The 14,039-nt window shown below is 43.5% G+C and overlaps 1 protein-coding gene across 1 annotated transcript; it reads right to left on the minus strand.

Annotated features, from left to right (window-relative positions):
* Positions 1-2,319: 2,319 nt before the first annotated feature.
* LOC139342606 (mitogen-activated protein kinase kinase kinase 7-like) lies at positions 2,320-12,512 on the minus strand. Its single transcript, XM_070979812.1, has 14 exons — positions 12,275-12,512; positions 11,014-11,124; positions 10,738-10,803; positions 9,411-9,456; positions 9,059-9,197; positions 8,559-8,683; positions 8,300-8,428; positions 7,241-7,371; positions 7,008-7,068; positions 6,724-6,854; positions 6,511-6,631; positions 5,935-5,996; positions 5,366-5,481; positions 2,320-3,905 (listed from the first exon to the last, which is right to left on the minus strand). The coding sequence occupies exons 1-14, from the start codon at positions 12,338-12,340 to the stop codon at positions 3,734-3,736; spliced, it is 1,476 nt and encodes a 491-aa protein (XP_070835913.1). The 5' UTR covers positions 12,341-12,512; the 3' UTR covers positions 2,320-3,733.
* Between the last annotated feature and the right edge of the window lie 1,527 nt (positions 12,513-14,039).

Genomic DNA, 14,039 nt, shown 5'->3' on the forward strand with positions numbered 1-14,039 from the left:
GATACAAATAAAACATATTAACATTGCAGCTGGCACTGTATGTTTATTGCTGTATTGTTTGCTCTGCCTTTGATAACATTAGGGCTGATGCACTTCACTTTTTTTGACAATGAGACTCAAATGATCAGCTACATAGCCAAAGCTTTCAGGAGTCTAGGTAGCATCCTTTGTGAAAATAAAGCTAAAGCATTCGGCTGTGCAGTAAGGGGCACAGTGTTCTGGCTAACCGGAGACTGTAAATTGCCTGCAGGTGTGATAGACGGCACCCGGTCCAGGTGGATTCCACCTCTCAGTGTGAGCTGTGGTAGGCTCCATGCCCCCACAAACCCCCAGAAGATTAGGTATAGATGATAAATGGAAACATATTCAGATGTCATGATTTTTTTCAAAATGTTTAATACCTCAGGAATTTGTCTGGGCTCATGATGTCTTAAAATTAAATGTGTTTTGTTTACAAGCCCTCAAAATTACACAGTTCTATATTTTGGGTTCTCACACACTCACAAATATCTTGCTTACCACCAGTGAAGCCAAAAATGTATAGTCTGTCCTGCAGGTGGCGACACAAGAGAGCTCATGGGATGTCAAATTGTCTGGAATAGATTTGGGTTCAGATTCACCAAACAGCCGAAATGAAATGCTACTCTTTTGCATCATTTTTCACTAACTGAGTTAACAGCACCTTAGAATGAGACTGGACTTTATGCTGAAATGATTTATGTGTTTTCTTTTCTTAAAGTGCCTTTGGTTTCATTGATAGGGAGCTGAGACTGGCACTGTATTAACATCTCTAACAACAAAAAAAAATCACAATAATAGGCTTTTAAACGGCGAGAGAGACATGTCCTCCTGCACCCTGTGGAAATCTGACATTTTAGACTAACAGTGGCTCTTGATAAAATGTCACTTTGTCACCAAAACATATTAGGATTCACCCCTTTGGCACACTGAAAGTCTACAGTGTGTTCATGCATGTTATTGATCCCATTGCTTCTTTGACTTGATAATGGAGCTTGAAACGTGATCAAGGGATCCCACAAGTTAAAAGGGTTCATTCTGAGAGTGCGTATTCATACCAGATTTCACAGCTATTGTGCTCATCATTAAGATAACTTGCTCTCGACCAAAGTGTTTAATGGACTGACCAACTGACACCAAACTGCCCTTGAATTGCAGTATTTAGACAGACGAGCCCTTTAACTGGCTGTGCACGGAGGCTGCAGGAATGTGAGGAATGACAGTGAGCTGAGCGGACAGGGCCTGGACAGGCTGGCTGTACGAGTGGGAGGGTTAGCTGCCGTCCTGCAGACAAAGCTGTTTCTCTGTGACTCACCGTGAGCTTGGCTGCCCCGTCACCGCTGACCGACCTGCAACTGCAACATCAGTAGCAGCAGCACAGCACATGGTACGTTCAGAGAGCAGTCCTGTCAGCCAGGAGCACCATGTTAAAGCTTTAGGATAGGAAATCATGCCATCTGCTGCTTTCACAAAGACTTATTTAACACTTGGGCTACTTTAATCCTTTCATTCTTCATTCTTTAGCCATGAAAAATGATATTTTATTCTTTATTCTTTTTGACACACTTTACAAGAAGTGGTTAATGTGTCCACTCTGGTGGACAACATGCATTTATGTGTAATAACACACAAATTAATGCTGCAAAAAACACACATTTAACACACACTGCTCTGGGCCATACATGGGAAAAACCATACAACCACAGCTCATAGCACGCTGAACTGTGAGGACACTGTTTCTTTACTCTCTATTTTGCCTGCTGTACTCTCCTGTGTTTTATTTTGTTTTTGTGGCACGGTGGGACAGTGGCAAGACTGTCCCCTCACAGCTAGAAGGTCTCAGGTTCGATTCCCACCTGGGATGCTGTGGGCACTGAGGGCGTGTCCTCCACCACGCCTTTGGTGCCTACTGGCCCTTATCTCGAGGAAAGGGGCCTTTCTGTGTGAAGTTTGCATGTTCTCCCCGTGTTCACCTGGGGGATCCTCCATAAAAATGAAACCCCCCTCTAAAAAACATGCAAGAAGATCACCACCTGACCAATGGTGACGAAAAGGAAACTGGGTCCCCAGGTGCTGGTCGGCTGGCAGCCCACCGCTCCTAGTCTGCTGCAGAGGAAGGACTGACCAGGATGGGTCAAAAGCGGAGGAAGAATTTCACCAATGCATGGCGTGTGTGTGCATGTTGTGTGTGACAAATAAAGGGCTGACAGTCACAACACAGAATCTGCCTTCAGACAAACAGCAAAGCTGGAAGAGAAGCATGACTGTAAATGAAGACAAGTGACAAAATACTACAAACGCTTTGAACTTTTAAAAGCATATAATTGCAGTCTGTACATTTTAAAATCACAGGAGAAACGTTTCAGGCTTTCTTAGGCTTCAGTTAAAAGTATTGTAAAATAAACTGAGATGAACAAATGAAATGTATAAGAACAATGCTAAGGCAACATCTGAACGAGTGCATTTAATCACCAACTCATCCCAAACTAACCCCAAGAAACTAAAGTGAGTACAACACATGCAGAAGGTTTCATTGATCCAAATAAGTGCAGTGCACAATACCAGTTTGTATAATTCAGTGAAATATAACTGTCTGTGAAAAGTAACGAGAGAAAACTGAAATGAAACATAAAAAAGGTCAATATTCTACACTTATTTCCATTTCAAACAGCCTTTCAACAACGCTTTTCTTTTGCTGCGAGGCAGCATGTCTCTGAAGCTCAATTCCTTTGGCAAGTCTTACATTCACAGTAAAATTGGTTGAAAATGACACCGCCCACACTCCAAGTGCCTCTTCTCTTTTCATAAAACACAATAAACGGGTGTGATAAAGGCAATACATAATACTAAGAATTTACACATCGCAACTGTAGTTACTTTTCAATAATTGAAAAAAGAAAAAAACAATAAAACAGAAGTCACCTTCTAACCCCACCACACCTGAAGCTTCATGTTTTTTCTGAATGGAAATCATCTCTTTGGTCCCACTGGATCAACACTGTCACGAAAGACTGCCATGACCATTTTAGTCAATCTTACGGTCAACCCCATCACATGCACAGACGCCCAGAGAAGAAGTGATGGCTACTATTATTTCATTCACCTCTAGACGACAAAACATGCTCACGTTTGTTTTAAAGTCGAACTGAAATTAATCTGTGCATACATGGTCAAAGCTGTAACTCCCAAAAACAAGTTTGGTCACAGGAGTACCTGTTGCTCTGAAATTTGACGGTTTGGTCATTTGTCACCACCATCTAGACCCGTGAAAGAGTCGCCAGGTAGATTTCATCAGTGGTAATGTTAGCAAGTGAGGCTAAATAGCTTCCACGTTCAGAGAATAACACCCAGGTGGAAAAATACCAGAATTTCCATTAAACAGCTCTCACTTGTCACTCAGCCGATATCTTGGGAGACGCCCACTAGACGCTTTTCCCTCAGATGCCCCAAAACCGGTTTTGATAGCTGCCTTACCGTTATTCATTTCAAGTTGAATTTCAGTTGGACTTTAAAGCCTATAATTGCACAGTAACAGCTGAGTTCCAATGTTGATCCGTTGTTTTCTGGGGAGTTAAATCGTCTTTTCTCAGGATGATGGGCTTCCCTACTTTCTGTTCAGCTCCTCTTATCCTCAGAGAAGGAGGCAGTCCAGAGGAGAGCAGAGTCCAATGAGCAGAGGAGACGTGGACTGTGTGCTGCAGTCCGGCCTCCTGGCCTAGCTGTGGTGCTGGTTCTGGCTCTTGATCAGGCTCAGTTTGCTCTTCAGGCCCCTGCAGTGGGTGGACAGGTTGCTGTTGTCCTCCAGCAGCTTGCTGTGCTCCTGGATGAGTCTGGATGAAGTCTGCTGCTCCCTCTGGTCCTGCTCCAGCTCAGACACCAGCTCCTGCCTAAACAGAGAGAGCAGCACGGAGCTTCTGTTAGCGTCATCAGCACGGCAGTTTAACAAGTCGCTCTCATGTCTAAATAAGCACCCTGGAAATAAGCGATAAGCGGTCTTACCGGGTTGGACCCGTAATATATCCCTATTACTTTAAACATGGCACAATGACCATCAGAGACTCTTGTGTGGCTTCAGCTCTACCAGCTCATCTATATCCTGTCATCAGTACAGAGCAGACCGGCCTGGTTTGCGACCATGTGTACTGAGCTGGACATGTTTGACTGCAAAAGTAAACCTGTCAACACTCTCTGCTGGACAAACTATGCAACAGTGAGCCTGTTTCAGAATGATCTTCAACTTTGCTTTTTCTGAACTGCAATTTCTTTCTCACTTGAACAGGAGCCCCAACTTCACATCCTGTCATTCACTGTTGGATATTGTACAGCAGGCAACAGAATTCTCCATCAAATAACAGGAAATGTTGCAATTGATGTGAAAATGTATCTGTGGTTTCACTGTTAGAGGCAGTGGTAAGCGTCCTTCACACTCATGATGTTCATTAAGGCTTCGACACGTCAATACCTTTTAAAATTCATCAGACACAGCCTGAGAGGGAACCAAAAACTGTCTTCTTCCGCGCCGTCACAACTTTTTGAACTCACTGCTGTTCCCTCTCTCTCTGTGCCAATTATCACACAGCACGCTGCTCATTCCATAAAGATGTGCCGTCATGTCTGAATAAGGCATAAGGAACATCAGTGGAAGAGTCTCCTGTGAAGGAGCCATCCCTTTAATAGACACATGAAGCAAGGCATGTTGAAGTATTCAATGCCTGAAAAGGGCTCATGTCTCAAAGAATAGTTCAACATTTTTTGGAAATGTGCTTATTATTCTTTCTTCATCTCGGTAACAAGACAGAACATGGTTAGCGTAGCCTAGCATAGCATAAAGGCTGGACCTGGGTGCAGTGACTGTGTGCAGCATCGCAGCGAGGTTGGAAGGTTTGGTGCCTTCATGCCTGCACAGAGGCAAGCAGCTGCATCAGCAGCACTATGAGGACCCGCAGGGGGAAATCAAACTCTGGTGACTGACAGCAGAATCAACAGTGCTTAACTGAACCTGACGTGTTTCTTCTTCATCTCTGGTGTTACAGAGAACTCACCAAAAGAACTGCAGCTGGACCTCATGTATCATAAATGACAAACAGGTAGGAAGAGGATGACAAAGAGCCATTGTGTACTGTAATATTAAAGTGAGAAAGTAACTGTGTGGCCACCATGTTTCACTCAGGAACTGATCAACGCCTCTGTCTGAACTCCTCACTTTCGAACTGATCAGGGAGAATCCCTGTACTGACGTGTGGTTACCATGGTTACTAACGATCTCTCAGAAAGAAATCTGTTGTTTACACACAGATGTACAGAGATCCAGAAAAAATAATAACGTTCAACATGTGACTTGACTTACTTCCTCCGAACAAGGTTAGCGATCTCTGACTGGACTTTGAGGTACTCCTGAGCCATCCTGATGTGCTGCTCAAACACGGCCATGGACTCCTTGGAGTTTGGACATGGAGCCAGAGGCTGAAAGCACACAAAGCTCAGTGATGAATACACAGCTCCAGAACAGGGTCTACCCAGCCTCATTTAAGACAACATCAACAACTGGACCACAGTAACAAATCATATTTGTATTTCTTTCACTTAGAGTCATGATGTATGCATTCCATGCATGTGTTAGCATTAATCTGTACTGTCCGTGGGTGTGTCTCTGCATGCATCTTGCTACTCCCCTGCAGGGACATAGTGTGTATTGTGGAGGACGCACTACAGCTGTGATCATGCTCAAAAGCAGACCAAAACAAAGCGCTCTACTGACCCATGATCCATTTTACTGGAAGATATAAAAAATAAAAAAAAAACTGAAAAACTAAATTATGAGACAACAACAACAACAAAACTATGAGACATTATCATTATTCTTACATTATCAATATCAACAATTCTATAGCAAACAAACATATATTTTCAACTCACCTGTAACTTGTGATCCAGTTTCAGGTAGGCCATGGGAATGGAGCTGTCTAAACCGTTGGTAGCTAAAGACACACATATACACATCTGTCATTGGCACTGTAAAACAGCTCCTGCAGCAGAAAGCACACACACCTGCACAGATACTAACACTGGTAGGCTGCACTGTAATGCCCCTCAGTGGTGCAATGCGGTCAGTGCAGCATCACTCAAAGCTCTGACTGTGACTGCATCGGTCCTGGAGAGGTCTGACTCCTGATGAACCCAACGGGCTGAAGGAGGACTCTTCAGCCAATCAAGTCGCAGTTTACATCCATGCCTGTCTAGACTCATATATGGAGTGAAGCTTTTTGTGTGGTCACAGTGACCTTTGACCACCAATATCTTATATCGATATCGATATCGATATCGATATCGATATCGATATAGATATAAGATATATGCCCTCCTAAGATCACTTCTGAGGTGAGGTTGCTGCTCAGCTGTAGTGAGTGTAAGGACGGTGGCAGAGGTTCCTAACAGTAAAATGTTTGATATAATTCTGTGACTGCAGCCTCAGTATCAGCTGTTCCTCCCTACCTGTGGGACTGAAAGTCATCCTCAGCTCTGATTGGCTAGTGGTGGTTACAGGACTGATGGAGTGGGTGGGACTTTGGGAGCGTCCTGGTTGACTGGACAGTCCAGTACGCAACGTGGCTGTCTGAGGGGGAAGGACAAAAAGGTTGAAATGATCAAACTGGCTTGAAGGAAGCACAGTCCTGACAGTTTGGTCTCTTTCTATAGTTATATTACCTTCGAGGGCTTGAACTGCAGTGGAAATTTGGCCTCAAAGCTTTTCAGGGTTTCTTCTCTGCCGACTGAGTTTCTGTGTTCTGTGTTGTCGTCACTCCTGTTACTGTTGATGGTGTAGTCAGCATATGAGCCTGCAAACAGCAAGACGGACTCATGACAACACTTTCTCTGCAGTAACATACAGGGAATTCCCAACACACACAGAGCCAGCTTTTGACGAGACATTTTCTTGAAGTTGACAGAAACAATCGTGCATTAGCATAAAGAGCATAGCTGGCAGTTACCTGAGCTTGTGGCTGAAGAGTGGTGAGGGAGCTTGAGCGGTTCATCAGAGCCGGGGAAGTACTGGAAGATCCAAACACACCAAGCAGCATGTTTAAAAAGAGCTCATGACCTCTACAGGTGTTGGGAGGTGAACTGATCTTATATTTTGTTTGTTTATTCTGTACACAAACAGACATGTAAAACTGATCATTTGTGGTTTTAGGGGGAGTCACAGTGCATCATGGGACTGTACCTTCATGAGATTGCTCATGGTGTTTTTGACCTCCTCCATGGACGGTCTCTGGCTGGGTTCTTTGTCCCAGCAGCGGGTCATCAGAGTCTCTATGGGCTCTGGAAGGTCTTTGATCAGAGGAGGCCGTGTACCTGCATCACAGTAAATGACACAATCTCACAATAAAGTATGTCTGGACACCTTGGACCCTGCTAGTACATCTGATGCTACTAAGGATCGACAGGCAGTCTGCAGCTCTGTGAGACTTTCAGCAGCTTTCATCATTCTTTTGGTTCACTGGATGACGACTGCCTCCATACTGCTCCCGCTGAGCCCCCCGTATAAAAACAAGAGAGCTGTTGACAGCTGAGAAGCTCACACGAGCTGATTGGATGCTACCTGCCCAGCATCAAACAGCAGAGGGAGACAAAGTCAACTATTGTGGTGAGGAAATGGGATGCAGCACCAGTGTCAGGGCATTTTTTAACATCCACCCATTTGGGCTGCTTGATTGAATGATGGAGAAACGGTCTACTCAATAAAGAAATATCGACAATGATCTCCAATAGACTCAACATGGTAGGATTAGACCAATGGAAATGTTTGTACAGGTAAAAACAAAACAAAAACAAGAGAAAACTTGATATCTTAAGACAATAAAGCTCACACACATCAACAATTCTTCCCCTTGAAATGTCTTGGAGGATAACTGTTGAATGTCTAGTATTCACAGGTGTTTTTTTTGCACTGGTTTTGTCCACCAGCTCCTAAAGAACGAGATGTATGACTTTGTCCACTCATCAGCTCTCTGCCATTTGGTGCAGTGAACGCTCTGATCATTGGAGCTTGTGAGCTGAGAGCAGCAGATTGTGGACTGGCAAACCACAATGAAGCGCAGCCCAACAGTTTTGGTGGTAGATTCAGGTGTGTTATGCTGGTGGCAGCTAACATAGACTGGAGCCTGAAGCAGTGATGAGGATGGCTACAGGAGATTGACATTTCACATTACAGGAAAAAAGGACCAACAAACAAAACAAAACAAGCACATCATCACAACAGCTGGCGCAGGAGATTGCTCACCTCTGTGGACAGCCCACATGATGCAAAACGCAGAGCCACCGATCTCATCAAAGGGTTTCTTGCGTGTGATGACCTCCCACAGGATGATGCCCCAACTGAACACGTCACATTTTTCACTGTAGTTACTGCCTGAGGAGTACATGCCAAACTTATGTGCATATGTTTCATTCAACCCATAGATTTAGTTCCTGCTCATTTCATGAAGCAGCTCCCGGTTGGAGCTCCAGAATGAGAGGTGAAAGCAGTGTTTGCGGCTCACCTTCAAACACCTCTGGTGCCATCCAGGCCGCGCTGCCTTTATTGTTGGTCATATAGGTCTGAATATCACAAGCTGTTCCAAAGTCGCATATCTTCAGCACGGTGCCACGAGCCACGAGGAGCAGACTGAAAGCACAGTGGACTGAGATTAGAGACCACAGAAAATATGTTCTCAGATAGCCAGACCTCATGTTATCTCCACAGGAAAGCAACTGCTGCTGCCTGCTGCGTGAACATGCATTATGGGACAGGTTACTCCTTCCAAGAACACATGCTGGCCTATACCTCTTTTTTCTTTTTTAAGATATGTTCCTTTACATTGCTTATGAAGTGAAAAGTGGAGTATCACTTTTATTTTTGTAACACAGTGATATAATGCCATCACCTTAAGAAAAAAAAAAAAAGTGGTACACAAATTTTAGGTCACATGACCCACCCCAGTCCACATACAGCACTTACCGACTGTGTAACTTCTAGGAGTTTGATAATAAAGAGTCTTACTTTGGTGGTTTGAGGTCCCGATGGATTAAGGCCTTTGGCTTCATAGCGTGCAGATACGCGACTCCCTGAGCACACTGCAGACACCAGCTCATGGCATGGGATGCTGTGTAGTGGGGCTGCGGGTCCGCGCTGTGCAACACTTTAAGTGACAAGCAAAAGTGCAAAGAATGAGATAATATGATATGTATGCTCGTGGTATGACAAAACAACAAAACAAAACAAAAAATGAACACAATTATACTGTTTCCAAGACTAGTTCCTTTATGAACAATTACTATAATTACTAGCTTATGTTGTTGATCCTGATACCCAATCATCTTAAATCAAACTGTACAGACATAATATGACTTACGGTTGTATAAAGAGCCACATTCTGCATACTCCATGACCAGACAGACCTGAGAACACACACCACGTTACCTTAGTGAAAGCGTGATAGTGAGGCAGCTACAGTAGCTGACAAGATGTTCCTGCTCAACATAAGCAGATGGGCAAAAATAATGATGTTTTTAACCCACATTATGTTTATTGATGCTTCAGTGTTTTCCACACAGCCACTCTGACACACTCACTGTGTCCTTCCATTGTATTGACTTTATCTCAGTGAGTGGGACATTGCATCACAACATCATAAAGAATGTAACTTTCTCCATGCAGTATTGTGTGTGTTGTTGCACTGAATAATGAAGATCCTATGTGAAATTCACTCAGGCTTTTCTTCTGAAGGCTACATGTTAACACTTCTGGGCTTGTATTTCCCATTTTACTATTTTAAAATGTTGGTATAATATATTTTCATGTAGAGTTTGCGCACGTTTTACAAGGGAATGATCTGTGTTTCAACAGGAAGCAATGTGATTTCCATTTTTTTTTTTTTTTTTAATGAAATGTACGTATTGCACTTAAACTAGCTTTACTTCCTCTTTTTGGTCTTTTTTTTCCAGAAAGGCACAGAGAGCATGGAGACATTGTTTCTACAACAAAGACTGTAGAAGGCTTTTTTTTTAACTTGGCTTTTAATTTCAAGATGGCTGCATTTGAAGGTTTGTTTTGTTTTGTTTTGTTTTGTTTTGTTTTGTTTTGTTTTGTTTTGTTTTGTTTTGTTTTTCTCTCACTTTGTTCAACACAAAAGTTCCACTGACATTTATAGAACATGACATTAGTTCACTATCATCATCGGTGTCATCTGCTGATTTGTAGTGCTATACATCTCGCAGGTGCTGTTCTACTAGCATTTCAACACAATAAATGTGAAGATACCACTCCCAATAGCACACAGAGATTACTGTCACATGTCACTGGCCTGGTTTTGCCTCGCTGGTGTATGTCACACATAAACAGTCCATCAGTGCTTCTCCACTGACACATAACACTTGTTATTTCAACAGTCACCACATGTGGTTCACAGAAAATGAATGGAGGTTCCACTTAGAGTGGACAAGAGCTCAGTCCTGACGTCCCTCTCTGACCTCTGACCTTGCTGTCAAGTGAGGTGATTCCTGACAACAAACAGTACAATGGGTACACACATTTATGCTTTCTGAAACAAATCTCATCTGAAACCTCTGTGGTGAGCTCTGGAATTCATTCAGGAGGGTGATTTGTCCTCAGAGGAGGACACCGATACGCTGAGAATACACAAGCTACGAGCCTGACAGTGTTGGGTCCTGTATACTCACTGGATTGTCACAGGAGCCATAGAGCTTCACAATGTTGGGGTGGTTCACCCTGGAGAGCTGGCGGAGCTGTGCACAAAGAACACACATCACCATGAATATATTCTCCCATATACTCATCTCTCTTTTTGTCTGTCTGTATTACACTGCATATGTATATATGTATGTATAATATGTAGTGTATTGCACTACATATTGTGACCTATAATGTATGAAAATATAGAAACGATGCACTAACATGACTGTGATCAAAGACGTGAACAAAGGCGCTCACAGTACCTCAACAAGGAAAGCGTTCCTTTCATTCTCACTCTCGATGGTCTTGATTGCCACATCCTTTCCCTTCCATATGGCTTTGAACACAACTCCAAATGTCCCTCTGCCCACAGCCTGAAGAAAGACAACAGGACAACACAGTAATCAGGGGTGGAAGGGGTATCTTGTTACTGTATAAAAGTCGTAGTTTTGTGTACAGAGGATTTTTAATCCAGAATTTTACTTAAAATAGTATTAATAATAAGTATTTTACCTTGCTACACTTTAAGCTTTAGAGTACAGAGGAAGTCACATAAAGAAGTCCTGATAAACTTTGGGAGAATGGACCTTCTACATGTTCACCTGCACTGGCCAAGTGTGACGGGGTGTGGGGGATGCAGTGAACCAAGGTAAGAAATGCATTTTTTCTTTTGTTTTTTGCTTTAATATGCGTGTTTGTGGGCTGTAGCTGCTTTAAGGTTTATATTGTCTATGCATCTCAGTGTTGACCGCCTTGGTAAGGTTAAAGTATTATAATAAACTGCATGTCGCCTAATGGGTCGCTCTTTGTATTCACTGTTGGTCACTGTGTTGAGGTCATACATTTAGAAGTAAATGTCACTTGCATGCACAGGCAGCAAATATCAACCCATAGTAAAGAACTGTATTGCTGGTTTGGACGGTGTCGTCACACCTGGGGCCGGCGAGATGTCGACATGTCTGACCTACTTTTTACTTTTATCAGAGTGCAGTTTTACAAAGGTAATTTCACTTTTCCTTGAGTCAAACATCCGCCTACTCTTTGCTCCAGCTGAGGAAGCCATGCACAGAGATGGAGAGGAGCCGGGGGGGTGGGGGGTTACAGGGGTCCAGCAGCTCATTTTCATCCCGGACGCAGGGTTAATGCGGCCATGGCAAACAGGACACAGAGTATCAGCGGAGGGGATTAAAAGCTCTCACTTGTGTTGTCTCACAATAATAACATGTATGTTTACAAACTCTGAACTTTAAGAAGCAGCTAGTTTGACTACCCATTTCATCAAATGCTATCTCGTGGTTTGTTCGGTGTATTAAACCCTCCCTGTATTTCACACCAAAGGACAGTAAACACTAATTATACCATCAGACTTGCTTTCTAACCACCCCGTGTCTGTCTTTTACCCCAGCTTTGCTCATAAAAGGAGACGTAGCTGTACAGAAACTCCTGCTCCCGGAACATTTCCCCCCAGCCAAGCAGAGCTAACGTTATTGCCCTCTTTGAGCTGCTGTTGCTCAGTAAGTTTACCGCTTCAACTTGGATGTCTTCATACTGGATGTCTTCAAACAGACAGCCAGCTGGAGTCTCCACCATCGCGACAGAGCGGCGACACTCTTCAACGCGTCTGGACGAGGCTGGAGCGGACACCCAAAGCTTATCAGTTGGTTATCTGGACAAAAGTAAACGCCGTGGGCTTCGTCGGCTCCTGCCAAACAGCCGTTTTCATCTGTTGCTGTGAATTCAGGAAGTAACACCAGCAGCTCGCGCAGCGTTGTTGCAAATGAGCCATCTGAGGGCTGGGCGCTCGTGAACGTCCCACAGCACAGAGGCGGGAGAAAGACAGCAAAGTGGAGCATTTCTGTCACGTTCAACCGCGATTTCATTGATTTGGTGCATCGAGCACATTTTGCTTTCAGCCTGTGACCTACAGTGTGAATTCATACTTTTATAAGGTTGTAATGAGGCTTTGTCATACAGGCGCTAGCTGAGGCGCGGTCTTGAATGCAGCTTTGTTTTGTTTCTGCGTGCACGAGAGCCTCCACAAGGGGCGACAAACAATGTTTCCATAGCGAATACACAGTACATCATGCAGCCCCCATCCCCATCCCCGCCCCCACCCCGAGACCCGCGTACACCTTGTATTCATTAAGCCTTAATTACCATGAACATCACTGTGTGTTCATTGAACATTCTGCGGTTTCTCACAGTCACATGTCCGGGACGGAGCTAATAAACTGGAGTATACTGTGAATATACTGTCTGTGAATGTACTATCTGTGAAAATACTTCATTGCATGTAGTCTGGTGCTGCTCAGTCTGTTTTGGCCCAGCAGTCAGGCCCAAGCATGCAGCTGCATTTTAAACAGCTGACAGTTTCGGTTTAGCTGAACGGTGTTGATGTGATTAACACCTCATGGCCACCGTAGTTTTCTGGCTCTCTAACTCCTATTGTGTGTGTGTGTGTGTGTGTGTGTGTGTGTGTGTGTGTGTGTGTGTGTGTGTGTGTGTGTGTGTGTGTGTGTGTGTGTTGTGAGGAAGTGGACTCACGAGACAACATAACCAAACATTGTATGTTTATAATTCATTATTATCATTTTAGTGTAACAGTAACAGTTTGACAGTATTGTTGTGAAAGTTACTGTTCTACTACTTCAGTTCAGCTCCTTTAAGTCTTCCTCAATTCTTACCCCAAAAAAATCTAAGAAAATGACAGATAATATACAATCAGTAGCTAACTACATCATGCTTCCCATTTTCACAGACATTCTTACTTTTATTGACATTTAATGAGGTTGACATTGGTGGCATCAGCTGTTGCCAGCAGCACAACCTTTTGAGCGGAGTCCAAATATCCCACACAGTTGAGAAACTGTTTCACACCACAAAACACAAAGTTTTGGAGAGATTTATGCCTGTTTGGAAGCATTCACTCCTCAGGATGAAGCATTTTGATGCTGTGAGGTCATGGAATAGAAATGTCAGTGTTATGTAAATGGACCCAGATCATGGAACATGTGAGTTAAGCATCAGTTTCAACCAAAGAAGCCATTCAATTTTAGTTTGCATTCTCCACACAGACAGAGCTGTGAGCAGAGTCTTAAAGACTGACCACCATCTATACATCTGACACAGTAAAGTTTTCAAATTCACACAGCCAGCCAGCACATCTGAAGCCAGCACATCTGACTCATTGTTAAAATGAGCATTAACATAAACAATTATACCACTTTCCGAATTTCCGAGTGCCTTATCTGCAGCCAACACTCATTCCTCAGCCTTTTCACCACATGCA

Source organism: Chaetodon trifascialis, chromosome 14 (assembly GCF_039877785.1).
Source record: "Chaetodon trifascialis isolate fChaTrf1 chromosome 14, fChaTrf1.hap1, whole genome shotgun sequence".
NCBI lineage: Eukaryota > Metazoa > Chordata > Actinopteri > Chaetodontiformes > Chaetodontidae > Chaetodon > Chaetodon trifascialis.

What these genes read in the sequence shown, in the direction of transcription:
- LOC139342606 (XM_070979812.1), bottom strand. Translation starts at nt 12,340, where the DNA reads ATGGTGGAGACTCCAGCTGGCTGTCTGTTTGAAGACATCCAGTATGAA. An exon ending in CATGTGGGCTGTCCACAGAG is followed by an intron (nt 7,372 to 8,299) that starts GTGAGCAATCTC and finishes ACTGTGATGCAG; the next exon opens with GTACACGGCCTCCTCTGATC. An exon ending in TGCAGTTCAAGCCCTCGAAG is followed by an intron (nt 6,632 to 6,723) that starts GTAATATAACTA and finishes CTTCCCCCTCAG; the next exon opens with ACAGCCACGTTGCGTACTGG.